Source organism: Anopheles marshallii, chromosome 3, assembly GCF_943734725.1.
Source record: "Anopheles marshallii chromosome 3, idAnoMarsDA_429_01, whole genome shotgun sequence".
NCBI classification, from domain to species: Eukaryota; Metazoa; Arthropoda; class Insecta; order Diptera; family Culicidae; genus Anopheles; species Anopheles marshallii.
Window position 1 is genome coordinate 2,758,124 of NC_071327.1, and position 27,871 is coordinate 2,785,994.

A 27,871-nucleotide genomic window follows, 5' to 3' on the forward strand; every position below is an offset into this window, starting at 1 on the left:
CCAATCCCATTAAGTGAGAACACTCTCTCCATCACATTTTAAGCCGCATAAATCCGTTAATGCCCCAACCAGGCGCGTACCATGGCGCGTGCAAGACTCGTCCACCGTTCGTGCCTGGTTGCTCTAAAACTATGGCCCTGCCAACCATTCGCATCCGATCGACGATGCCGACGGTTTGCTGGGCGTGAAGTAATCTCTTACGTAAGCGTAAGTAAGCGTGGGCCACACGTTGAAAAATCTTCTCAACCACCCAACTGTGGGGGCTGTGGAATGGAATTGACCAATCGGAAAAAGGGCACACGGGCTGATGGGCCACTCGAGGCGAGCGTGTTTTCGTGAACGCTGCAACGGTTTCCCCATCAAACTTCCCATCCGTCGAGCCCGTCGAGTTTGAGCTGGCACGGCTAAAACATTTACTATTTCGGAAATCGTCCGGGTCTTTTGTTTCGTGCTGCTCGGAATGGTTCATTGTAAGACAACCCCCACACCCGAGAGCATTATCTAATCAAAACCGCCTGCCCGGCTGTTACCACAAATGTGACCACACCGTTGGGATGAGGTGTTCCCGAGTCGTGTGACAGTTTCAATCATTCCGTTAGCGCACATAAATCTTGGGTTCACTTCCCTTAACAATTCTCCATGAAATTGGAATCCTTGGGTAGTCAGTTTGAGAAACGGCGAAGACCTATTTAAAGGCACGATGAAAGCAGGGATTTCACTGTTCCAGTAACACTATTTTCTCAGCCTTTAGTAATTCAATTATTTTGACTGCAATTCATAGTTTCTTTAATGATCTTACAACGAGATAATAAAACAAAACACAATCATATTGGGATAATTTACTATTCTACTAACGGTTTTATGACATCGAACCCTGCAGTGTTGCATCTGACAGCTGTCGTCAAGCACGAGCAAATCCTTAGCTCAAAGCAAAGCGACCGTAAAGGGTACTGGCCCAGTCCTTATTGGTTTCAGCCCCCTTCCATAGTATGTGCGTGAGAATCTTAGCATCCCTTAACGGTGGATTCCACTACCGGAAAACATCCGTGCACAATGGTGAACCCTTTCATGGAGACGCCTGGTCACGCGTGTGATGCGCTTCGGCTGCGTCCTGATCCTTCGTGTCAAGGGTCACACATCGGATCCGAACTACAGTGTGCGAGAGAATACCTTTTACCCTGTGCTCCCCGGGACAGCTACCCGCTCATGTATTGACCGGTTGATGAAGTATAATTAGAGATAAATGAAGTATATGTCAAAGCAAAGTGTCATTGATAATGGAAGCATCTCGTAAATATCCCTATCTCATCCAGACGTGTTAATAAAAAACCGTGACTGTACTATTTACCTTTCACTCATGCTTTCCTATTCTCCATCTTTTCCATTCCAGGTCAACGTGACTTTGCGCTTGAAGGGAAATGAAAGTTGATTTACACCACAACAATAGCTACAGCTCATCGCCGCATTTTTGGATTGTAAGTATCACCGCACCGGTGACATTTTACAGACACACATACCAATGTTGGGCACCACATGTTCATTAATTTACCACACCTACCACACATTTTCCCCTTCCGGTGGTGGAAACTTTTCCACCGGGAAAGTATTTGTTTTCGCATTACTGTTGACCTTTTCTTCACCGTGCGACTTGTGTGACCTTCCAGCCGCGCGATGTTCATTTGTGGATATGGATGTGGATGTGTGTACGTCACAAAACTGAACAGAATTTATTACCCATCACCAGATCAAAGCGGCACAGAACCCACAACTTTGCCAGCTTGTGCCCTAAAAACCTTCATCATCAGGTTGTCCGTTTCTGTCGGTTTCGTTTTTGTTGTGAAAATTAAGTGCAAATTTAATGAGCTCCACGAGAAACATAGGAACCATAGTTCGGTGTCTGTCGAAATGTGGGTTCAGAACGCCCAGGTGCGTAACCGAGTGTGGTTATGCTTTGAAGTTTGAATTCTTAAAAGGAGCCGGCAGGAAAAGTTCTTCCTTTCCTGGGTTCGCAACGTGGCTGGATGGAATTTTTGTGATAAATTACTATACAGTCAGTTTGGAAGATTGAATTATTGCCGACAGGTAATCATCAGGGTTGTGAAGGATGTCTGGCCCATTTATTCTGGATCGATCGATACAGTTCTCAAAATTGTTATTCCTAGTGGAGTTTGGAAAGCGTACCCAGATGGCAGATTTGTAACAGTTAATCCCTTTCAAGGATTGAATCATTTTGCAAGTTGAATACAGCACTTACAATCGCTAATGACTAATGTGCCTGGAAGTATGCAATTCTGCAAACAAAAAAGCTTTCTTTAATGACATTTATTCCACGCCGTACCTGTTTAAGAAGTTTGTTACACTTCAGAGCACCACTACTCGGGCACTTTTTCTACAGTGTAGAATAAGCAATACGATGCGGAAAATGCCAACCATGCTCAACAATGTATTATAGTTTTCACTTCAATGCCCTATAAATGATTTCCCTCGTTATTTTCCCTTCACTCATTCAACCTTGATTAAATAGCGCTTTCTCTCACTCTCTTTCTTGCTCTCCTTCTTACACATTATTTCTTTTCACTGTTTCAGGGTGCACTCTGGTGTACGGTCGGTATCATCATATTCGGCGCTGTGGCTGTGATTTCATGTTGGATAAAACGATGCAGGTAAATAGGGTTGTGCTGGGGAAGAAGGAAAAATAGTAACAGAGCAGCAAAAAATAATCCCTTGAACACGAAAATAAAGTTGCTCGCTAAACAAGCACCACACGGATCACCGTGCTGTCAGGAATCTGTTATCCTTATGAGAGTATGTGTATGCGTGTGTGTATGTATGTATCTGCTGTGGGAAAATGGCAGCTCTCAATGATCCACATGAGCTTTCGTACGGGGAAAGCTTTGCACTGGCTAACGAACAGAACAAAATGAAAAGATTGGTTCATATGTGGGCCAACGTTAGTGTGTAAAACGTGTTTGTGCTTGTGAGAGTGTGTGTGTGTGTGCCTGTGTGCACACATCGAGTGCAATGTAATGAAATGCAGTGAAAGGTGAATTGTGCAAAAATATGCCATAAACAGTGTGTCAACAGTCGGGATTCGCCTACATGCCCGGGGGAATGCCCTTTTCTCATTTGCCATTTACCAGACCCACCGGGTTGTACCTGTTTGCTACGACACGAGCAGCATAAAATGTTGCAACACACTGGCACGACCGTCAGGTGAATCAGTGCCAGCGTCTCTGGCATGTGGTATAAAATGTAACAATCGATTCTCTGTTCAGTGGGGAAGAAGGCGTGGGCATCGGTTCATCGGCGGTCGAAACAAGAGAAAAAAAAGAACCAGTTACAACAAATCAAACATTGTCTATAGGCAAAAAGAAGCCCCTAAATCCACACAACAACACACTGGCGTGAGTTTACGTGAGACCGTCAAATCAACTACCGCTGGCAGTGCTTTTTACCGATAGACGGGTTATCGAAACACGAACTGCAACGGTTTTTCGGGGCGCAATCCAATTCAAATCACATTTCGGAGGCTCCGCTGTGAATACGAAATGAAATTTACGTCTCGTTCCAACTCGACAATGTAAAGTACTTCGTTCGAAAATTTTGTTCCGTTTTTTCCATTTGGTTTGGCCATCGCCATTGTAAAATGTAATGAAATTGGGCCGCAGGCTAACGATGGCAGGCAAAGAATGTGAAACACGCCGAGGGCGTTAACAATAGGGGGGATGTATCACAATAAGTGGTGTGTGTAATGGAAGGAAATGATTCAACTACCCTACACAAAAACAGGCATGTCAGACTTCGCATGAGCTGCTACTTCAAAGAGAAGCGTATTTTTTACGTCACAGTTTATCCCTTTAATTGCATAACTTTAGGCAGCTTTTCTATCGTATTCATAAAACTCCTAAAGTTATGCAATGTTTGCAACAAACTCGAATTTTAAATCATTTTGACATTACTGCATGAAACATTTTTGTAGGACATTGCTGCATAAAACTGACAAAGAAGAATTTGCAGCAGATTACTCAGTATCAACAGAAGAACACATTTGAACATCAAAATCCCTGTTTCATAGTAGCAACACATACGGACATACGGGGTATACGGACACTTATACCCCCAAGAACATGCAAAAGGACTCATTGAACACGACGCATCTACGTCCTTCAACCCTTCTACACTCAATGCCAATGTATATTTTTAATCCATCCCATTCGGCAATGAATCTGGTGTAGTCGGACGTGTCAGTTATGTATTCCGACAAGCAAGTCGGATATAGAAAGATCCTTCCGTGCGTCGCCCTAACATGCCATAAGAGCGGAAGGTGTGTCTACCAGCAGAAAACAAGAAAAAACAATGATTGATTATTTTGTAACCGATGGAAATTGATTTTAGATTATCTTGGCTTACAATATCACCCGAATGCTCCTTCCACTTCTGCCTATACTAACTAGCGCTTGGGACGCTTTGAGATGCAAATAGACTAAGCGAGCTGGTCAACCGTATGGATCTGCACTTCCGTTACGGTTGGGAAGAGAGCAAGCCAAACACTAGAACTTCCCTATCCGTTTGTATCATTTAGTGCAGTCGATTTGCCTGGTAGCCTGTGTAAATCCACCCTAGGAGCGGTTTGTTTTGTGGGTTTTTTTGTTTGTTCGGCTTTACTGCCTACCCAGCCAGTGTGTTGGGTTTGTGCTGTCGGTAACGAGTTTTTAACGATGGCTTTACATTTGACCCTTTATATTTGCTATCGAGATGTTTCGGTTTCGAATGAAAGTTTTGCACTACACAATGAATAACTATGAAGGTTGCAAACGAGGTTGGAAAAAAGCAAAATGAACTAATTGAACGATTCCTTAATGAACTTTTCACCTTTTGTAGTAAAAGAATGTTTGACCTCGGTCAGAAGCATTAATTCGAATCGTTTGGTTCATAAAACCACAGCTAAGCCATTTTGCCATACGGATTGCATACTTTTGGGGCACTTTTTCAAAACAATATTGAAGCATCATGGAAAACGCCTTGCGGTATGCAATTTGTAGCACAAAATTTCCCTATTTATTGCGTTTGCATCCCTCCTAAACATTCTTTTCACATTAGAAATCAACCTAGTTTCGCAACTAAGAACTAGATTCCAAACGCAAAACCTATCTCACCATGCCACCTTTCACCTTCTGCAAATCGACATCTGAATTTTTGCCAGCACGTACACGAAGCTTCCCATCCCGACGCTGAACTTGTTGTTTGGCCTGAAATTTCCGTTTCGAATGCCACCAATTTTCCTGCCATCGTTTCCGTTCCACATATATCAACGTTTGGGCGCAATATCACACCAACAATCTGCCTGCATGCACGTACGTACATACACGAGTTGTGCAATGATTTATTATTCATGTGCACCACAGTTTCATGCACCGATTGTTTGCCATGGTGACAGTTTTCGGGAGGCCAACAGCGTCTATAACCGCGAGTGCGAATGTACCGGTCAGTAAGGCTAACTTTCCATTCCAGTTGCGAGTGGCGGTTCAGGAGTGGATCAGCAGTTGTTCCTTCGTTATTTCCCAACCGCAGCGGCTAGGGTACGGCAGTGCAAGGCGTTTTGTTTGTCCCACAAGGGGGTATGCTTGCAAATCGAGCTGGGATTATGTCGGTTTTTCCCCCATAGGACTGCTTATCTTCATACATGGCTGAGTTTGGATGCACGGTTTGCAAAGTTTTAAGTGGCTTCTTGAAGCGTACATTTCGCTCTGACCTCTGCAGTATCTGTCACAAGGCGAGAGTGATCTATTTTCTTTTCTTTATGTTTTGGGTTTGTGTTTTCCAGCCCAACCATCCCCCTCTCCCCATCGCTCTCAATCGTTCTCCCGGCGCGGGACGGTGCAATAGCTGACAGTTTCTAAAGATGAAACGTTCAACCTTTCCAGTACGCCCACCATCTTCCATATCAGTCCGCCCTTCAAAAAAGGTCAAAGGGTAAAGGAGAATTTCTCGATCATAATTTCTTGCTGCCATGGGCATAAAAAGAAGCCCGCTGCTCCGCCTGGTCCATGGGGTTGTTAAGCACTGTTTACAGCGTTCATCTTGGCGTGTAAAGCTCGGCAGCAGGTTGGATGGAAAAATTATAATTCCTTTCTTGTCCGCCCCCCAAAAACCTTCCCTTCGTACCGCTTCTTCCCAACATTCCCCTACGCTATTCATTTGGATGATCACTTCATTCCGCAAGCTGCTTCGGTGGTTTTTTTCGGGCCGTGCTATTGTTTTGAAATTTTAATTTTGACATTTCGCGTCCGCTTGCTGACAGCTTTTTTCTTGGAGTTTTTGCTTCTGGCTTGGTAGTTGCTCTTCCTTCATTGGAGTTCCACCAACTCGAAATCATTTATACTGCACTCACACCCTATGTGGTTCACGTGAGCCGCTATATAGCGCAATGTAACCCACGGGAGTTGAGAGTGTTTGTGTTTGTGTGAGCAGATCTGTAAGGCCTACAGGCTGACACACTAGCGGCTCGTTCACTTGTTGATGAGCTGATAGAGATACGTACACGTGTGATATTCAGCACACTCAACGCTAACGGAGCATTAAAACGGTTTACGGTTTCACTTTGGCGACACTTTTGCCTCAGAAGCAGTGCTGCCAGTTGCTTGGTGGCTTGCGGGCGTAATGGTCCGTCTCGTTGCGCCAAATCTCGATGGGTGTTGGTGAAATGAAATTTTAAAAATTCATAACTCAAAACCAAACCCTTGTCGGGGTCTTGTATGCCCGAAGCTGTTTGACGATGGAATGCCCAGTCCGGAGGACCGGACCTAGTGTTTCCTTCAAAGTGTCATTTTCTGGACATCTGGTAAGGTTTCTGTTTATATACACAGACACGTGTGTCCACTGTTTATAGATGAGCTACTTTTACGTCTCCGCAAACACACAGCCGGGAAGAAATGTCAACCAAGACCCAAGACCCAGGCGTCTCAGAATAATGAGATCGACCGTGTCGGTGACAACTTCTGAGCGCCTGAACGTCGTGGTGCGTTTGAATCGTTCCCTTCGCCCGAAAACTGAGTAATTTTCTGCCTGGATTGGGGCACTCCGGGCATGCTGGGTTTCTTCCCCTTTAACTCGGCTGTATCTCTTCTACGTTTGTTGTTTCCATTTCCTCGCCATAACTAAACAAACTTCAGGAAAAATGTATGGCTTCACTCTTTCCTCCTTCAAGCCGGAATAGGTAAAGGATGATGTCCAATCTTTTCATTCTGCTAACAGCGCTCTAAAGCGTTTCCATCTTCGTTAAAGGTAAAGGAAACCTTCAAACCGCCCACGCACGCAAGGTATGTAAGGCGTACAAGAGCACAAAAAAGTCACTCAACCGCGCTAAATGTCAAAGGGCGCAGATGGTTTGGAATGAAACTTCAACATTTCCCAGCACAGCTCTTGCGAAGAGATGAATGCCACTTTCGTTTACTTCTAATTCTGTCAATAATGTCTAAAAATGGCCCTTTTTCCAATTCAACTGTATTGCAGCTGTTTGTCATACTGTACGATTGTACTTCCCTCGGTATATTCTTGTCAGCAAATACATTAATAATTAAACAAATAATTATGGCCAATGTGTGATGTTGAAGCCTGCCAAATCGCGCTACAAACCGATTCCGATGACCGAAAAACACGGCCTCAACGCTCTTCCAGCAACCACACCTCTTCCACACATTCGTAGGGAGATATCTAAAGAACACCGAGCAAAATGGCAAAGGCAACACCAAACCACCCCGAAGCGAAATAACCAGTTCCCATTTTCCGCCAACGCACAGAAACAAGCTCCTTCATTACACACGCGGGTTGGGCCCGGACCGGTCGGTTGGTCGGTCGGTTTTCCACCAACACGCACACGTACGCTTCATTCGCCAACACACCCACACAACCACTGCTGCTGCTAGTACGCCCGCGACAAAGGCCGCAGCTAGGTAGCTTCACCGGGCTTGTTCCCAGGATTCATATCCGTTCCGTCCGTCGACACTGACAGGTTGTTCATCGACGGGTGCTTAGCTGAAAATCGCGAACAAAATCTGGGCGGAAGGCGTCCCGAAATGTGCGTTCAGTGCGTTCTACCGGCAGTAAGGCAAAGCCGGATGTAAACGTTCTTCCGCTAAAACGGTTGCGTGCTGATGTCGTGCAGTTGAGTTGTTTGCGTAAAAATGTCGATGAACGGTTGTACAGAACCGGTGCAGTTGCAGTCCCAGTAGTTGGTGCAAGTGTTGATCCGTTGCGTTGGCGTTTGTTCGCTTGGAAGGCATTTCAAGCTCACGTCGAACTTTCATCCGAAATACGGGCTTCCGGCGCTTGGATGGTAGTGGTGCATGGTAAAGTTACGCTTTTGTGGATGCAATTTCTTCCTTTCCCTTCACGATGGAGCAGGCAGTTACTAACCGTTTTGTGCGATTATGCTGACATGGTGGCAATAAGAAGTGGCTGCCTCACAGTGTAAAAGGGTCCAGGCAAATCGAAAGAATGCATGACTTTGAAAGCTAACTGAAAAAGCAAAGTGGGTGACAGTGGGTCATGAGTTTTCACTTTCTGTAAATGGCAGGGAATGAGTGACGTTTTTCGCAATCTGGACTGGTAACATTTCCAAAACATTGCAGTCATTCTGCTTGGCAAAAAGCTTTCATATTGATGGCTTCTCTCTTGCATTGCAAAGATAGAGGTAGAGTTGTTAAGTGGTACTGCAGTAATAAATTGTTTCATTTATTTTGTACTTCAATTATTTAAATTAACTAACAAAAAGCTTCTAATATATTCTAAACACCAAATAAAACCAAATCATTCTGGTGACCTTAATTGTTACCTTCGCAAACGTTTACACACGTGACCGACGGTAAATGGCGGCCGGCAATTGGCTGCAACCAGGTGACTTAATGCGCTTACTTGCATTGCCTTTGTTTCCTCCAACCTTGTCAACTTCTCCCATCCTCCCATGCACAAGGTGTGGGAATCCAAATGGAGACGCCCGAGCGTAAAGCCGCGCTACACTTTAATGCCATTGGCTTCTTTTCCCTCGTGGCTCATTCACGGCACAGATACACGTGTATGGAACAGGTGATGGTATAAACTTCATGAAAAATAGCCATCTTTCTATGTACTACCTGCATGTTTGCTTAGCTTACTTGTTTGGTTTGAGTCCACAACCCGAACCATAAACCTGCCAAACGCCCGTACGATATGATGGAACTACGATGCACGTTCCACTAGGTTCAATGAACACGTGCGTGAGGTTTGTTGCTTTGCTACGCTTCAATAAATACAAAAAAAAATGTTCAGCAAATCCCAACGTTGCTAAGTCACAATCACATTTTACAAGTAATCGCTCTGTTTCTCGCTGCTATCGAGCCGTACGATGCGTGTTCGCGTGTGTTTTTATACTGGCAAACGCTTTTAAACGCTTTTCCCATTCGTGCCCCTCGTTCACTTTGTTGCGTGCCACCGAACGACAGGATACAACGAACAAGCAGCCACCAGCAGCAGCGGCTAGATCACAGCATCAGAAACCTCATCCCGAGCAGCAGAAAAGACTGCGAACGTCGGACATTACATCATCACCTTCATCGCAGCAACCGCACAGCACGGTGCAAAGGGAACAACTACTGCCGGTATCGGTACCGTTGCCACAGCAACACCCATCGAAACAGCTCCAGCTGCAACTACAGCAAGAGCAGGAACTTTCGGCCATACAGGAAAAACCATCAGAACACGTCCAAATTCATTGCCAATCGGTCGGGTCGACCGGAACGGCGGTACCACGACTCGAAACGCCGGTCAAACCACCCAAAGACGGCACGGGAACCGGTGCGCCAGTGTCCTTTTCCTTCTACAAGACAATCAATACGGTGATCAAGAGCAGCCGCAAAATTATAGTGCGCGTTTGCGAGGTAACCAATGTAAAGACCAAGCTCAAGATGTTCAATCTCTACTCGACGATGAACAAGCGCAATGGCGCGGACGATAAGGAGGCTAAGGAGGTCGAAACGACCGGCCACGATCGGTTCTGTCAAGAACGACCCTCAAGGTAAGTACGGTGTGGTATACCCGGGGTACCGGTTCCGTTACCGGTTGATGGTAAAAGTTCCTCCCGAGTGTGAAGCCAAGATGCGTCAAAGCAAAGAAGGCGTAGGTGAAGAAGTAAGTGCTGTGGAATGTGTGAAAAGGGCAAGGGGAATAATTTACTGTTTAAAGAAGCGGACAGTTTGACAGTTTTAACCACAGTTGAAGTGTTCGCGGTATAGCTAGAACAGAAAAGACTAGATCGTGTAATGTGCATAATATATTGTAACCTGTCCTACTATGGACCTTCAGTATGGTCCATTTTTAATGGCAACATTAAGGAACAGTTAAGAAAAGTCATCGTAGTAAAAAATTGTCACACGCATTGCATAGCTTTAGGCGGTTTCGCAAAAGAAATACGAAGAACTACAATTGACATGCAATTGCCTAAAAATATAGGCATTTTAGGTTATAGACTGCATCACAATTGCACATTAGGAGCAAAAAAGGGCGTACATTCCAATTACATGACGAAAGTTGTGCTTCAAAGCATTATTAACCTATTTTCATAGGGCTTATCAACACTTTGTTCAGTGTATGCGCTAACTAACATCTAACAAAAGAAGTTTAATTTCCATTAAAAAAAAAACATAAATTACTGCAGCTTCTTGAACTGCATTACTTCTTCCATCTAACAATGCATCTTTTTGCATCTGCTGCACACCGGGAGAAGCTTACGCCTTTCACCCTCTTACCACCACCAACCGCTCCCCACTCCCTCCGCAACCCCACAGCACAGCGTTCGCACGACAGCTTATTAAACCTAAAATTGTGTTTTGCTTTATTCTCTCTCTCTCTTTCTCTCTTTCTCGCTCTCTTTCCCTGCTCTCGGAATTTCCATTCCCTTCATTACCAATTCCTTGTTGCCTCGTTTTTGTTCCAATTGTTTCACTATGTGTTTGCCTGTGCGCGTTTTGCATTCCTTCCGTTTTCTTTCTTCTCTCGACGACATCCTCCACTTTACCACACGATTGCATCCGATTGCATCTGCATCCTGCTTAATTTCCTAACATCCCCGCGTTTGCCAACTGTAACTCACCCCCGCTACCGTTTCTGCCTATTGCATGGTGTTGCCTGTGGCCTGGCGCAACTACCACCGATTAACAAACACACGCGCACACGAACGCGCGGTAACCTTTCCTAGGTCGAGCTACCGGCGGAAAAAGAGAAAAATGAGACGTGCCCAGTCGGCGGCCGAATTCCAGGAACCGCGCTCCGAACCACCCCTTACGGCGGCCAGCAAACGCATGTTGTTCAGGTAATTGAATGCTTTCACCTTACCCGTTCCCCGATCGCCCTTTACCATCCTTTTGCCGAAGTTCCTCTATTTTGAATAACAGCATCTGATTTACCGCGGGCTAAAATGAAGACCGAGTGGCTTTTCGAAAACCCAGAGGTTTTGTTCCGTTTTTGCCTCTGGCTTGTGCTTAATTGTTTCCCTTCTGTATTGTGCAGCATCATAAGTTCTGTTCCTGGTTTTTGCTTTTCTTTTTATGATTCGTTTGTTTCTCACTCCTCGCGCCAACCATTTACGCTTACCGCACGCGCCATTCTTCTCTTCGTCTTTCAGAGGTCGGTCCATCAGCTCCGAGCACGACAACAACTCGGAAACCGAACATTCCGAACGGTCGCCACTGGTCAGCGCCAAGCTCGACTCGCTGGCCAAGTTCCTCTTCAGCCGGAGCCTGCTGCAGGATAGTACGAGCGCGGCCAAAGAGAACGATTCGCCGACAAGGTTTCTATGCCCTTCATACTACTCCATACCTACTACTTCTTCATACTACCTACCTTCTACTACTACTACTACTGTTACTACTACTACCTCTTCTACTACTACCGCTACAACAATGTTCTACTGTGCCCTCTACCATACCGTAGCCACTTTATCAATTTACTTTATTGTTGGTTAATGTTCTGTATCTGCATTTGAATGTATACATGCACAGTCTACCCATACACGTCATACCATTTACCTTTATTCTTCCCATTCCCGAGAATGTCCTGCAGAAAGGAGATTTTATTTATATTCACTGTGGAATACGCAGAATACGCCATTTAACCGAATTTTGCCTACGAGCGAATTGCATACTTCTTTCTATCCTGTCGACTAATCAGCCTAGAAGTATGCAATCTACATGAAAATTATAGCTTATCGGTCTGGCAGCACGCACCTTATTTCTTTTCCGATTTTGTTTGTGCTTTTTTGTCTTAATTTTAATTTTACATACTTATGTATTTTTTAGTGAAATATCTGCTTAGATATATGATTTTTTATAGATCATCATGCTTCTCTTATCTTATCCAAAAATCCCCATTCTTCGTTGGTTCCACCCATAATTTCCACTCATCCTTCATATTTTCTCATGACCGTACCACACACACACACACAATCCAAAACCAACACAAATACATCACGTCACACATACAGCTAGCGTTGTGTTGCCTTGCAGGGCTAGAAAAATAGATAATTCATTCGATAATTTTTTTCATGCCCATAAAACAATGAAAACCGGCACGATGCCGGAACGTTCTAGGGATCTAGAGTCTTTGTATAATTGTTCTTCACTCATCGTGCGCTCTTGTTATTTTTCGTTCACCCCCAAAGAAAAATGGATGCCTTTTTCTCGGTTTCATCATATATTTTATTCTTTATTTATTGTTCATTTAGGATATACTAAGCTAGTATTAGTTGCTTCTACACCGAATTTAGTTTTTTCTTTAGCATTCTTATGAGTTTCTTTACCTTCTCTAATATAACTCTTAGAGTAGCTGTCATGTTGTTTTCTTTAAAGTATTTTCTTTCATAGAAATGCTGAAACAACTTGTAGATTATGAAAATTAATGGTTAGAAGAAAGGCTAATGGTACAACAACTCCTTCGTAAAAGGTGAAGCTAAACGCTTCTTAGCAACTCTCGCGAGTGTAGATAGATACTGAAAATGTTTGCATTTTTCGTATAAAGTTCAACCTAATGGCCGGTTCATCGTTTCCGGTTCAAGTGAACCATTTCACAAAATAAGGTCTAACACTTTTCTGTACTTTGTACCGTGCATTTCGCCTGGCATAAAAAAAAAGAAAACTTGTTGCCATAAATAGTGCCCCAGAGCTGAAAAGTTACCCAATGTTTTCCACGATCGGGGAAATCTATATCTCCAGTCACTTTTCTCCTTTGTCGGGCACTTAGGCCAAAGAACAACAGGCAACTTTTATTTACCTTTCAGTAAATAATAAATAGAGGCAAAGCGAGAAAGGTTCACATTATTCCAATCCCTGCCCGCAAGCAGACCGTTTGCAATTTTCTCGCTTAAGTAGAAATACGTTCTCATTTTTCTCGCCACTTTCTTTGGCCTGGACGCCTTGTATCAAATGGACGACTCGTCAGAAAAAAACAGGTCAACAACTGGGGTACTTCATACTAATTGGAACTCGCAATGTATTTGCTACCAATTCCACCACCTCAACATACATATCGTCATCATCTAGGACCATCCTTTTCTGTGCATAGATCTTGAAATTTATCGCCAGGGAAAAAGCTCCCAGTGGAGTGCAGGCAGAAAGTACAAATCGTGGCGAAAAGTTACGCTAGTGTAGACGGACGACACACAACGGATCCGATTCCGTGTACAAGGTGGCACAGTTAATGAGTCTGCCACCACTCAGACATTGCAGTTGGCTTCAGCTGACATTTGGAAAGAATTCTTGTACGCTACGTGCTCGGGTGCTTGAGTTTTTCGACAGAAAAAGTTCTCATCCGTGCGATAGGATTTCGAATGCTCCATTCCATTAGAGAACGTTTCGTGTTACATTACTGTTACCATCAGTTTGCCATGTTTGTTTCCCGTTCATCTGTTCCGAACAATTATCTGTATCGCATTTTATTTGTCCCATGTTGTGGGTTTCGTTCATTTCTTCCGCGGTTTTCTCGGATTGTGTTACATGTCTTATGTAATGAAACTTTCTTTTCCGTTTTTGTTTTATTTTCAAACAACTACAAGTACGAAAATAATCCACTCCATAATTGAAACAGTACATGTATGATTGTGATGAATTCAATACAAAAGCAAGCAATTCGAACACAAAAATCACAAAATACTCACAAACACACACACAAAACACTTGCCCGCTCAAACGATGCCAATTCTTCCCTTCTAAAACCGAAGGGACTATTAAGTACAATTAATCAACAATAAGTAATTTAGTAATATGCTAAGCACTAGTTAACCCACCACCCCAGATTGTTGTAATGTAAACAAACCAATTAAGAGACAATAAAGTAGCCCACCAGCGTGTGGATCCCAAAAATTGATCGATTCCAAAATTTACCTGGTACACCGGATTGCCGGTAGATGTCGCCCCAGCATTCGACAGCTACTACTCCGTCCGATGCCTGTTGTCAATTGAACTGTCAAAAACAGAAAAATGTATACTACACCCATACACAACCCTTGCAAAATACACACAAACACCAGTGTCAGTGTTGGGAAAGTGTAACTGTGTAACTTTCCAAACATTCCAAACACACGCACACTCTCACGCAATTGAAGAGGAAAATCTATCTTAAGGCGCACGCAAAGAAAAGAGCGAAAACAAAAACAAACCGATGCAGTTCGATAATGGAGTGCCATTTGTTGTTTTCTGTTTATATTGCTCGAATGAAACGTTTGCTTTGACGGTTTTTTTACTGGATGTTTCTTTGTTTCATATTATTCTCATTTTTCCTTTTCATATATCTCACGATCCTATCTATATTTGTACGGTTCATAGCTACCTTCTTCTGTCACTCTGTCACTTCTTCTCTGTTTGTTCTATCCTCTATCACACTTTCTCTATTTCTTGTTTCATTTACATCTTCAACGTTCTGTTTCAAGATAGCGTTTTAGGGTTTCTAGAGTTCATTCCTTTTTTAACTCCATTCCTCTATCAGCTTTGCCTTTTCGCTTGTTTCCATCGTTAGCGAATAGTGTTTAGTGCTATTTATTGCGCACTACTGTGCAGTAGCCACGGTTCAATTGTGCCGCGGATGGAAACAACCACAAAGCCGTATTTTGATCCAAGGCTAAGCTTTCGCCTTGCTGTGCAGCCTGTCATTCACGTCGCTTTCCCTTCGCAATCCAATCCTGTCCCGCAAGTCCTTCGGGAATGGATAATTTAATGGTTCTTTCTGCCTTTCCGCCTTTGCCTTCTTATCTCAAACCATCAAACCATCACGCCACTGCATTGTTTCTCATTGTTCACTCCGCTGGCCTTCCCATCGTACATCGCGCATCCTGCAAGTGTTCATGCTGCTTCTTATTCGCTTCATTTTTGGCAGATAACAGCGGAAACTGAGCTGGTAGCGGAGTGTTGTGAATATTGCATTACCCGCTCGGAGTAACTTTCAAGCTAATCTGTTCGCTTGAGCTATATTTATACCGCCGCTACCGGTTGTGCGTTCTTACAGGCTGACAGGCTTACTACACGCCATTTCGTTTCCTGCCGCACGGAGAAGGTTGTCCGTTATCAATTTAGTGTGAAACTTTTGCTCCATCTGTCAGTTACACCATGCCACGAACGTGTTGTCCTTGTGAGACATCAAGTGCATATTCACTTTACACCGTACCCTGAACGTTTGGTACGATGTCATTCGTTGCTACACCTTCTACCTGCTTACATCACTTTTGTTTCTATGTTCATTGTTTTCAATGCTCATGTTTTATTCAATTCAATGTTTATGACTTTCTTCAAACCCAAATTCTTGTATGTATGAATGTGTGTATGTTACTCACCCAACCTGAAATGTGTTGCTGTTATTGTGCTCTCCATTTCGATGTTTCCCTACTGTTAGTCTGTTAGTCCTGCGAAGCAAATAATTTGCAAATCACTCATCGATAATAATGTTCTATGCAATAATCGACACGATAACCATTTCCTTAACGTGTTGCAAAAGCACTCCTGCATGGCCTGAATCTGATTCGTGAACGACGCGTCCTAAACTAAGCGTCCCCAACTTATTCCACACACACAACAACAACAACAAACACATACAAATTATGTCTTTTATACCAAACAACATAAAAGAAACCATCATGCCATCGGCAGACAAACGAACACCCATCCATAATGAGTTACCACCGGAAAAGGCCATCCAACCGGATGGAGGCGCCTGGTCATTGTCACCGTAAGACGTCGACCGTCGGCTGTGTCTGCGACCGTTCGTCGACACTAATGCGATTAGTTGGAACGCTTTGTACCGTTGTACCAGCCGGGAGGAAGTGTGCACGTGGACTTCGGTACCGGTACCAACACCAAATCCCCATCGATTATCGACGGCAACCGAGCCACCATGCAATTACTGGCCCAAACCAAAACGCACGTGGTCCCGCTAATTCCAAACAAAGCGAAACTCACAATGTGGGACACCTTAATGATGAGTGTGGAGCAGGAGAAGGAGGTGTGGGCGGGTTTGGGTGAGGTGAACAGCCACAAAAGCTCATTGTTTTAAGCTGTGGGTCATAGGGAATTTTGACGTAAAATACAAAGATTCCCGATCATATCGCCATCGATTGTCGTGTGTGTATGTGTGGAATGCTGAATGTTTTGTGCAATTTTCCGATCCCACCTTTCCGTTCCATCGTCACCGCGGGTCCCGCGGGCGGTTTGTCGAGTCTGTCGCTGTGTTTACTTTCCATCTCTTGAATTTCTTCTAATGCTCATCATCTTCTGTACATAATTCCGTGCTCGCTAGCGTCCAATTAGCTCGCACGTATTAGTATGCACTGACGGGCTAGGCGTCAGGGGCAGTTTTTTTCCGTTTGCCAAGAGTTCATCTACCGTTGTGCATATGTGTTGCATAGCCCCGCAGGTTTGTATAGTCGTGTTCCAGTGTTGTTGCATTCGATATTTCAATATGTTCGTTCTTTTCTATATAGCGTTTTCCATTTAGTTTTTCTTTCTCTGCTCCATCCAACATATCAACTAGTGATTTTTCTTAGTGCTGTGGGGAAAATGAGGAATGGGTGGGGAGCAGAAGGAGGAAGCGTGGGAAGAAGGGAATGGTAAAGGGAAGGGAACAAATGTTACCTGGGAAAAGTCCATTATATTCGGTGTTCCATTGTTTCTACTAACCTTTATTTTCGCGGTCCATTTGTTTCTTCTTTAACATGCAGACACAGCGTGCGCTACCAGCAGTATACGGCACTGGACAGTGGCATCGGGGCGCCAGATCGCAGTCCGCGGGAACGAGCGGCACGGGAACGGGCGTATGCCGCATGCCAGGAATGGCTGCAGAACACGGGCGGCCGGTACGAGTCCATCGCACACCTAGATGATATCGGATCGCGCTCCAATAAGCACTGGTTCCTGCTGAACGATTGCACGGTACGCATCGCCATCGACATCGCAGTCACCAGCACGTTGTTGCCTTTTGGCCACTCATTCTCTCATGTTATGATCTCGCATTCGCCTGCAGATACGTACCGATCGGCTTATGACGCTGCTACCATTACCTCCCGATTGTATTGCCTTAGAAGAGTTGCCGCCCTCCGAATGTCCCCAGGGAGTGCTGATGGAGCTGCTCGGCTCGCTGCAGCATCCGTACATTTATCCGGTGCTAGATCTAGGTTTTTTCCCCTCCGATTCCCACCAGTACACCAGTCTCGTGATGCCATTCAATCCCCGCGGTAGCCTCAAGGATCTTATCTACAAGGTAACACGACACACATACAATGGAGAACGCTCACTGGGTAACATTCGCTCCTTTCTTGTATCCCTTACCGGTTTAGTCACAATGGAATGAACCGTGGAGCCGCAAGTACACGCGAAAGTCTACCTGTCTGCCCTTGTCCCAGGTACAGCGGCTAGGGCGACAGATTCTGGAGGCACTGCTGTTCCTACGCGAGCGCGGCATTCCTTCGCACGGTCATCTGCATAGCGGCAATGTCATCCTGCAGAATGGAGTCGCTCGGTAAGTTATAACATATCTCCTACTTCCAGTGTGTGTAATTTGAATGGTCATCCTCTAAGCTGTGTCTCTGCGTCTTCCATTACTTACTGGTACGATAGAAGTTAAGATGCTCAATTATTTGAAAACTTGAGCGCCTAAATTTATGCAATCCGCATGACAAAATGATTATATGAATAATTTTACTTGTTTAAACAAGCATCAAACGCAACACCCACGTAATGTGAAAACAACTCGAAACACAATTCTTTTACAAAAATTCTCATCTATTGGGATATATCTCTTTGGGAAATGAATTGAGAAAATTTTTTTCCAATTCCCCACCCTACGGCATTACTTGAATCCCCTTTCGGGAATGTATTTTTCAATCACAAAAACAGTCTGGACGTAACACGAGCCATTCAATTTGGATCTACCTACAATTGAAAAACTTTTCAAATCAACCAAAGTTCAATGTACCGGTGACGAAGCCGACAAGCGCACCCAACCCGTTCGGGGCACATTGTTCGCAGTCGACATGCGACATGCTACTATGCCCGACGGTCTTCCGGTGTCCATCCATTCTTCGTATGACCCGTGGCACGTACGCTGCTGCCATGTTCGTACGTTCATTTCGCCGGTTGGACCGTCCGTGTGCTACCAGGAAGTGATCTGTTTAAGTGTCGCTTTGCCCACACATACACATACACATATATACAAGGGTTAGTAGGATCGGATTTCCAGGCAGGGGAAATGGGAAACTTCCGAGCAGCGGACCATTTCCTATCCACCATCAAACTCAAACAGAATGAGTGTATCCATGCGTCAGAGCAACTTCCATCACGCGTATGGCAACGCGTTGGGCGACACACATTATGGCTGACGTTAATGTGACTTTCAATGCATCGGACGTCAACGTCCTACCACTTTCACAAGCAGCGGTGGGTGTGTTCAACTCCACGGAAAGACTTTGACAAATGAAGCTCTTGGTGTATGAAAAGAAGGGAGAAAAAAAACGTGACCAACCCGATGCCTTTCAATGGCGCCTGTATTGGTAACGAAAATTGTACTAAATAGAAAACGAATGGACAAAGCTCGAACAGGTTGCTCCGTGGTGGCAATGTTCTGCAAGGGGTTGCTTTGTAGTGTAGAGAAAAAAAAGGATTGCTTAACTTCACCCCTGGGTAAGCGTGACAAACGGAACGAAAATTTCCGAGAGGAATGTTTATTGTTGTGGGCCCAGCAACACACCGAAGTCTCCGGTGTCAGTGATGCATGAAACGCACACATTCAACGACGACACCTAACCTCAATATCGAGAATCCGGTTGGTAATGGACGCGCTCGTGTAGAAAATTAGGGTTCTTCCCTTTTCTTCGAGATGTAGGCCCAATGCTACGGTACGGAATTGGCGAATTCTCGCTATTCTCGGAAGATTTTTGATGCAGAGTTACTGCATCGCTCAAAACTATTATCTATCCATTAGGCCGTCCGAGAGCACTAAACCACAAGCTTCTTCTACACTATTTCAATAGATTATCCGGCTTAGAAAATGGACTGCTTGGACTGAACTCGCGCGTAAACGCCGTCATCTGGGCACGATCCGCGCCGGACATCGATAACATCGACGTCATCTGCTTCGGTCACCTGCTGTTCGAGATGTGTGCCGGATATGAGCTGACATCACCCCAGCCAACACCCGGCCACTACCAGCTCGATCTCGAGCGATATCCACAGGTATTGGTGGCGGTAACCTAGTGACCCCGATATGGTTGTTCTAACATACCCGTTCTGCAAATGCGTTCCCCAACTAGGTGGTCGATGTACTTCAGATGATCTTCGAGTCACCGGATGGCCGCTACCCGACGGTGGAGGAGCTCGTGCTTTGTGATATTTTCCGCAATATCGATTTACGAGAAATGCGAGGAACATGTGTGCCTGTACGTATAGTGCGCGGTGACCAACACCAAACTCCAATAATGAGATCCACCATTCAACATGTCGTTACGTGCACTTCTTTTCTCTTCGGCACAGTCCTTCAAACACGGTTTGAGTAGCTCCACCCTGAGCTTACTGAATGCGGTACGGCGTCGCCAGGGAGCCATCCTGAGCGGTTCGTATAGCGAGGGAAGCTCGCCCTGTACACCACCATCGACGCCACGTGATCGAAAAACCGGGTGTGTACTCTATGTCTAATCTACTGCCGTCTTCTGGCCATCGCTCCATCACCACCACTTCCATCGTCATCTTCAAACCCATCACTACTGCCTCTACTACTTTTTATCACCGTTCGCACACACTTCACCTCATTATCACATCATTTTCTTTCTCTCTTTCTCTCTCTCTCTCTCTTTCTTCTTCATCTATCTTTCTATCTCATATATACAAGCAAGCGACCAAGACGTCGACGATAACTGCCATGACCGGCAAACATGCATTCTTTCACACATTCGCATTCATCCAAGACACTGCTCATTAAAATCGTAGCCATTATTTGTCCATTCCCTAACGACATGTTACGACAGATTTCGCAGGATAGGGTGTGCAGTTGTTTTTCGTTTCGTTTCAGTTTTTTAGCAATGGTTCTTTTAATTTATCATAATTTGCGCGTTTGTGCTGCTTGTCATCTGTTTTTTTTTTTTATTTTTGGCCGATTACGAAAAACAAACGCAATTGAGCAGGATCACCAACTATTACGCTGTGCCTTGAATGCTCTCAGCCTAAAGGTATGCAATATTGAGAAAACATTTGTCAAGCTCGACACTCGCATATTGCATACCTTTTGCAGGCATTTATTGCAAGCACCAGTTCATCGGTTCATCGTCAAGATTCATGGGTCTAATTTGTGTTGGATTTTTTCTGTTTTGTCTATTTTTCTTATCCTCAACCATCTCGCCACGCTCTCTGGTTCAAACTCTAATATTTAACCGTTGTATGTCTTTGTCATCCGATGTTATGCCAACAAAACACAACTGCTACCACCACCACCACCACCAACTACTACTACTACTACTACTACTACAATCTTTCTACCAACAAAACTAAACATTTGTCAACATGAAAAATAATCCTCAATACGCTGATAAATCCTTGGGCTTTAAAGCAAGCAGAAAACGATGTAAATCTTCCCCACTTATGTTCTGTTCCAAAGCAATAGACACGTTGCAGACACGACCGTATGGTCTGTAGCAATAGTGAGCATCAGTTAACACTCTGCTCCCAATCCACTCTGTTATGAGAAACGATGAAGCAATCTATTAGGATAACGACCCTTCTTATTAGAAATTTTAGATGAGCTAAAACCACTGCTAGTATTGTACATTTCGTTCATCGTTATATCGTCTATTGAGTTGCATTAAATCCATTTGCAAAATCGAGTACAATGATAAGAATCGTATAGACATCTGTTTCTAGAATAGATCAAGCTCGTGAGGGGATAGTTGACACCCCATGAGGTGTTGTGTGGTACATACATAATGTGAGATCTTCCTTCGACAAGGCCATTTTCCCTACGAAACAATATTCAAACATCGTTCTTAACTGGTTCTACGGTAGCCAAACAAAAACAAAAAATTGTCCTCCCGAAAAAAACCCTTTCCGCCCATTCCCCACACTTTAACCTCTTTTGCGCCAGCCTGGAACACTCCACCGAAGTACTCCGTTCTCAATCCCCGATGATGTGATCGACAGTAAGTAACAGAATTAAGAAAGCTAAAACGTTAAGCAACAACTTACACAAAACCACACACAGCAACACCATACGCCAAGAAAGGGACAACATTGGGCAACTTCCCACCTCACCAAACACTGGACTGGCTTGCATTATTCCCGTTCGGTTGCGTGCTTTTTGCGTTCGAATTTGAGGTCATTTTTTTTTAAACAATCCTATCGTTTCTTTTCTTTTGCGATTCTGTTGAATATGCTCCCCGTTGAAAGCATTGTCGGGACAAACAAATGCTAAACCCTTGCAAAAGTAACTTTGTCATGGTGTATTGTCGTGCTGATAGTATACTTTTAGGCGAAATCGTTTGCATTACAAACGCTATTCGCCTCAATTTATGCAATCTACGTGACAAAATTGCTCTTTTATTATACGATTCCACTGATAATGCTATCAAAACGGAGGGGTTTGCTTGTCCTTCTCATACCGTTCCAGTTTATGGTGGTAATGAGAAAGCAGATCAAGAGATCAAGACTGCATCAGTAGTATTTGCGGAATGCTACAGTAGTACAGTTTTTTTTATCGCATTAAAGATACATTCTCTACTCTCATCACAAACATACACACAGCTATAAACTGCCTTCCTGTACACGCTCATACACAATCGTAGTATTAGAAGTTCTTTGGCGCGCTAAAGGTAATTAGCACTCGTTTCGTCACGTCAAAGCAAACTTTTCACCACACGCCGTTCGCTTTCTTCCAACTTTCTCGTTCAAATCTTGGTTCTTTCGGTCTTCTTTCACCTTTTTCCCCCGTATTTCCTGGCGTTCCTTCTTCTTTTTCTCAGCCTTGTTACACTCACGCGGCAATACACACAAACATACATTCTTCCAAAGACCAAGGCATAACATCGGCATGAAATCGACAAGCGGCGATGCGTGCATTTTTTTCACCTTCTTTTTCGTTTCTGTCTTTTGCTTACGCTTGCAACTCTTGTTTGCTGTGTTACTTGTTCATTTGAATAGATTGTTTCATGGATTTACTAGCCAGATGAGGTTTGGTTCTTTTTAATTTTTCTAGTACATGACGCGCAATGCCATGTGATAGAAGTTTTATGTTTTGCTTACCATTGCATACCAGCGTTCTCTAGACTCGTTTGCATAGTCGTTCGGAAACAAATCTGTTCCTACCATTATCGAACATTCAAAGAAGAGATACAAATAAAATCCATCCGTCAGTCAATTGACAACTGGTTGATGTTGCAAAAAATTGCCGGAAAATCTGCGTTTCTCATGACTCATGACTTTCATCCTCCGCATCCCAATCATATCACGCCCCGCATCTATCGAGCCGTCCTTGTGCAGGACGTTATGTAAACATGAGTGTGTTGTTTGTGTACTTCGGTTCGGTATTTGTTATGTTGTTTCTATATTATTATTTTCCACACGTCCCATTCGCCATTGCATCTCTCGCCACGGTGGGTTCTATACGGGGCAAACAACACCACCCACAACAACAACAACAACAAACAACAACAAACCGTTGCCTCTCCGTCCGGGGGCATATCGGCATATCGGGTCCGTCGGTTCAATCGTCCACGCTTGGCATCTTCGATGATCGATCCGCACGTCCAAATACGCACACCAGCTATTACCATCAAGTTCATTACGATGAGTTCGAGTTTCGTTTGGCCTAACGAAGCCAAACCACTCGCGCTTCCGGTGCGATCGGTGGTCGTTCCTTCTTATACTTTATGATTATTTTCTTCTCCAAAACGCTTCATCACGCTCATCCCTCGCACGATGAGTTTTGGGGAGGTACCGGATTGGGGGCGTGTAATTTTATCTTTTTGCAAGCCACGCTGACGCACCGACACTAGCAACACATCCACCAAATGGCACCACCAGCTGTTGCTTGCCTTTGTTGCCGTTCGCTCGCAAAAGAAAATAACCTTCCTAACAAATGGTTACGCGCCGATCCAGCTGACAAGATCCTTGATGCGTTGAAGCAAAGAAAAACACGCAAACTTTCACCGACCCTGACTTCCACAAAAAGAAAAGCACCCGTGTGTGTACACACGTGTGGCAGTTCCAGTAATCTAGTCTAGATGGGTTAACGTAATTGTGTTTGTGTCTGTGTGTGATTGTAGTAAACTAGAAATTCATTGCCCTTTGCGAGCAGTATTTCTTGCTTTTTATACAAGCAAGAACAGCGTGTACTCACCGATATATCCGAGCAACATATGGTTTAGGTAAGACAGCGAAACAGAATTATCTATCTAGATCCGGTTATAAGATTGCTTCAAGAAAACTGCCCCAGGTATTGCCGTTCTAAGACCCACAAACAGACTAACCGCAGCAGCAATCGATGTAAACCTATTGCATTCATTTAGGCGCAATTCGTATAATAAAACGCCCCAAGATATGCAATCTGCTTTGGAAAATTGTTTTTTGTATAGCGATGAAGTTTGTTTCTGGGTCTCAACGACGGATATACAACTCATCAACGGCAACTAGAGCTAGCCGCCATTGTTACTATCCAAAGCCAAAACCGTCCCAAAGCTTGTCCACTAATTACTTCTTAACTGACTGGGTGACTCCACTCGGTTTGCTAGGCATTTATTATCCAACCGCTAGTACCTACAGCTTCCAGGAATAGTCCAAAAATAGTTCCATTAATCATCTTCTGCTATCTTCGAACCACGCCAGATAAACCGAAATCTATCGGTATCACCCCATTTCCGTTCGTTAGCGTATGGAGTGCGAAAGTTAATCAGCACTACTTGGCTCCAAGTGCTTCTTCTCCAGCACTGCTGCAGGTTCTGGTTGGTACGCGGTGCCCTTGGCATAGATACTTTGCTATCGTTGTTCGTTATCATTCGCGTTCCTACTTACCCGTGGTCCACCTGAACGCATCATTACTAAAGCGACCATCGTTATCATGTTTGCTTCATTATCACTACGCAACGTTCGCTTTCCGCCCAACAATGCATAGGTGGACGTATAAATCAATTTCGGCTAAATCTGTTGTCCTCACACGATATTACAACGGTATCGTTAGCCTTCCATTGGTGGTCTAATGTTTACTTACTTACACTCCCCAAAAAGTGTCATTCCAATGATGTTGTTGTCGTGTTCTGTATGTATTCAATCACCCCATATCCAGCGACCATAAGCAGTTACAGCGAGAAGACACCTAATAATGCCCGGATACATTCCACAGCTTGATTATGTTTCGTACATCAACTGCGTTAGGTTCATGCCGTGTTATTCTGGTAGCAGAACTTAGTCGGCTCGAGTAGTTTATCGATTCTATAAAAAGACACGGGATGATTAGTAGTTGTCCATCACTATAGCCCATTTCATGTTATCTCGTAGTTTGCTTTGAGTTGATGCTATACTTCACTTGTTCACTACGTTCGTGCTTTTGTTTTATCTTGCGTGCACACACACACACACAAGCAACCACACCAACACAGCTATTCATACGTCCTACTAGGCCAAGCTCTATCCCATGGCTGGCACTATACCTCTTTGAGTGTCGTACCGTGTTGTCATGTGTGGCGTTGTACGTTGTTCGTGTGGATTTATCTATATCGTCCCGTACGGTCTTTTCCTTCGTCCTGTTCCCCCGACCTCCCCTCCCCCCAAACCCATCATCATCGGTACACAACCGATGGGACAACTCCTTCCCTGCCTCTCTCCGTGCCTCTCTCCCGTGTCCGTATCGAATCCGTCTTTTTTCTTTATAGTGATGTAGAATCCTCCGATCTGTCTAGTAGTGATTCTGAAGATCTGTTAGATGAAATAGTTATAGCGTCAGCCCGCATCGACGATCCATGCCATTACGATCCACTGAGCTCGCCGATACATTACTGTGACAATAATGTCCACTCGGACGACAACAGCAATAGTAACAACAACACAATCATTCGTATAGATTCGATCGAAGAAGCGCACGGGGCCGGCACGTCAGCCACGGGGGCGTCGGTGGGCGCGGTTGCGGGCGGTTCGGGCGGGTCGGGTGCCGTCAGCCTCAATCCGTCCTCCGCGTACAAGAACTCCAAGTCGCGCCGAATGGAGTACAGCCGGCGCGGCATGATACTCGGGCTCAGCAACCCATCGCAAGACTCCGCGTTCGGTTCCATGACGGACGGCGAATCGTCCAGGGCGTCCAGCTTTAAGCTGAGCAGTTTCGCCTCGATGAACTCGCCGATCGACGAGGGCGTTGAGGATCTGCTGGTGGAGCAGGGTGGTGCCAGCACTGCAGACAATCTTGCGACCACGATTGCCAACATGAAGTACATCGATTCGACCGGTTCGTCACCCTGTCACGACTACCATCACCACTCGCAGTCACAGGTGTTGCCACAAGCGTCGGGATACAACGGGACCGGACCGTGTGCTGTGAGCAGCTCCCGGACGGAGCCCTCGATCGCTTCCCGAGATATCTCGCCGAGTCGTTCGAGGTTCCTGGAACCACCCAAGCTCGTCATTAACAATCATTCGTCGTCCACGACGAACTCTTCGCTGTGTTACACTCTTTCCCCGCTGCGCAAGTGTGCCACTACCGAGGTCTTCTCGCAGAAGTACCGTGTGTCCTCGTTCGAGGACATGTCGTACAACTCCACGCGCAAGTCAATCAAAAACACGAGCCGCAAGATCTTCCGCTCGTTCGAGGAGGAGCGGCGCATCGATTCGGCGTTCATGCCGATCGATACCTCTCGCTCACAGCCTCCCCGTCCGGCGGGACAGTTGCAACCGCAGCTATCACTACCGCCGATGCTGGCCCCACCGTCAACACCGTCTCCCAAGCACGTACCGTCGCCAGTGTCCCCAGTGTCGAGAAAGAACCATGCGTCCTATCAAAATCTGCACACGATTGTGCCCACGGCTCGAGAGCGTGGTCTCCAATGGCGCAACAATTTGATCAAATCAAACGAGTGTCTGTTTGAGACGTCCTTCAACTGTGTTCCTGTTGCGCACCAGCAGCAACTGCACACCCATCAGTTCCGCTCGGCTTCCAGCTTCTCCGGGGGTCCCCATTTGGAGATGGATCGCTCCATGTTCCGAACGCACGGTTCACAGGATCTTCCTACAACCGAAAGTGGTAGCATTGGGGAGATCAGTTGTGATCGCTTCATACTGACTCCGGAACCACTGCCACCCGGAAGTCCCTCCTGTACCTCGTTGGTGACGTCCACAACGACATCCTCGCCGGCGGCCTCGCTCGCTTCGACGAGCCGCTTGCGACCGAACCGAACCGATCGGCAGCAACTATTCTCCCTGGCACGGTTCAAGCACAGCACAATCCTGGACAGTGTGTCCATCGAAGACTTCTCCTCGGAAACGTCACTCCGGGCTGCTACCGGGCGTTCGAACAGTCCCGCCAGCCCGTGCCGTAGTGCGGCTAGTGCCGCTTCCTCCTCGTCGACCGGTGATGGCGCTACACTAGAGTTTGAAGTTAAACCACTCTCTTCGGACGTAACCTGCACGTCGGATGCTTCGGACACGGCCAGCGAAGATGCAACGAGCGTCAGCACGACGGACACCTCTTTGCTCAAGTCTCCCGTGCCACAGCGATCGTCCAGTGCCGGGAATGCTGATCCGAACCGACACAAGCACGCGCCGCGGGACGTACGCCAATATCTGGACGATGCTGCCGGCAGCGATGAGTTTGGCAGTGGCAATGAGGAGAAAACGCCCCTGCTGGATGGGATGGAGCTGTCGCCGATCTCGCCGACAGAATCGGAACAAATGTTGTGATAATATCTGGGCAGGGTCGGGTGCGCAAACCGCTTTTCCGATGACTTCGGTGACTCTGTTCAGGTCGAGATACTGCTATAAAAAGGGGAACAATGTGGCCTCCTTGAGGTAGCTTAACCTGGCCAAGAGTGAAAAAGAAAAGAAAGAGAAAGAGAGAGAGAGTGACGATGGTGATTTCAAAGAACAAAGAGCAGAAGTAACAAAACAGGTCTTTTTAATAGCAACATTTAGAGCAAAATGTTACATTTTATTAACCATTTTCCTAATAACAGCAAAACCCCCGAAACAGTTCCAACCGGTAGAGAGCAAGATGTTTCCCTTCTAAACTCTATTTAGAGATTAAACGGGACCGGTAACGGCCCGTAGTTGTAGCAAATTTCATAGCGAAACCGTTGGTTCGATTTTAAGACATTCTCAAGAGGAGTAGTAGATGGATCTGCTCT

The 27,871-nt window shown here is 45.2% G+C and overlaps 1 protein-coding gene across 1 annotated transcript; it reads left to right on the forward strand.

Annotated features, from left to right (window-relative positions):
* The first annotated feature begins 2,642 nt into the window (after window positions 1-2,642).
* Window positions 2,643-27,504, forward strand: LOC128715834 (uncharacterized). The gene is made up of 11 exons (XM_053810752.1): window positions 2,643-2,663; window positions 9,480-10,051; window positions 11,231-11,344; window positions 11,657-11,821; window positions 17,231-17,441; window positions 17,533-17,769; window positions 17,846-18,027; window positions 19,538-19,739; window positions 19,817-19,942; window positions 20,037-20,179; window positions 25,415-27,504. The coding sequence occupies exons 1-11, from the start codon at window positions 2,643-2,645 to the stop codon at window positions 27,426-27,428; spliced, it is 3,987 nt and encodes a 1,328-aa protein (XP_053666727.1). The 3' UTR covers window positions 27,429-27,504.
* Window positions 27,505-27,871: the final 367 nt, after the last annotated feature.

What these genes read in the sequence shown, in the direction of transcription:
- LOC128715834 (XM_053810752.1), top strand. Translation starts at nt 2,643, where the DNA reads ATGTTGGATAAAACGATGCAG. An exon ending in TGTCAAGAACGACCCTCAAG is followed by an intron (nt 10,052 to 11,230) that starts GTAAGTACGGTG and finishes AACCTTTCCTAG; the next exon opens with GTCGAGCTACCGGCGGAAAA. An exon ending in CTGCAGAATGGAGTCGCTCG is followed by an intron (nt 18,028 to 19,537) that starts GTAAGTTATAAC and finishes CTATTTCAATAG; the next exon opens with ATTATCCGGCTTAGAAAATG.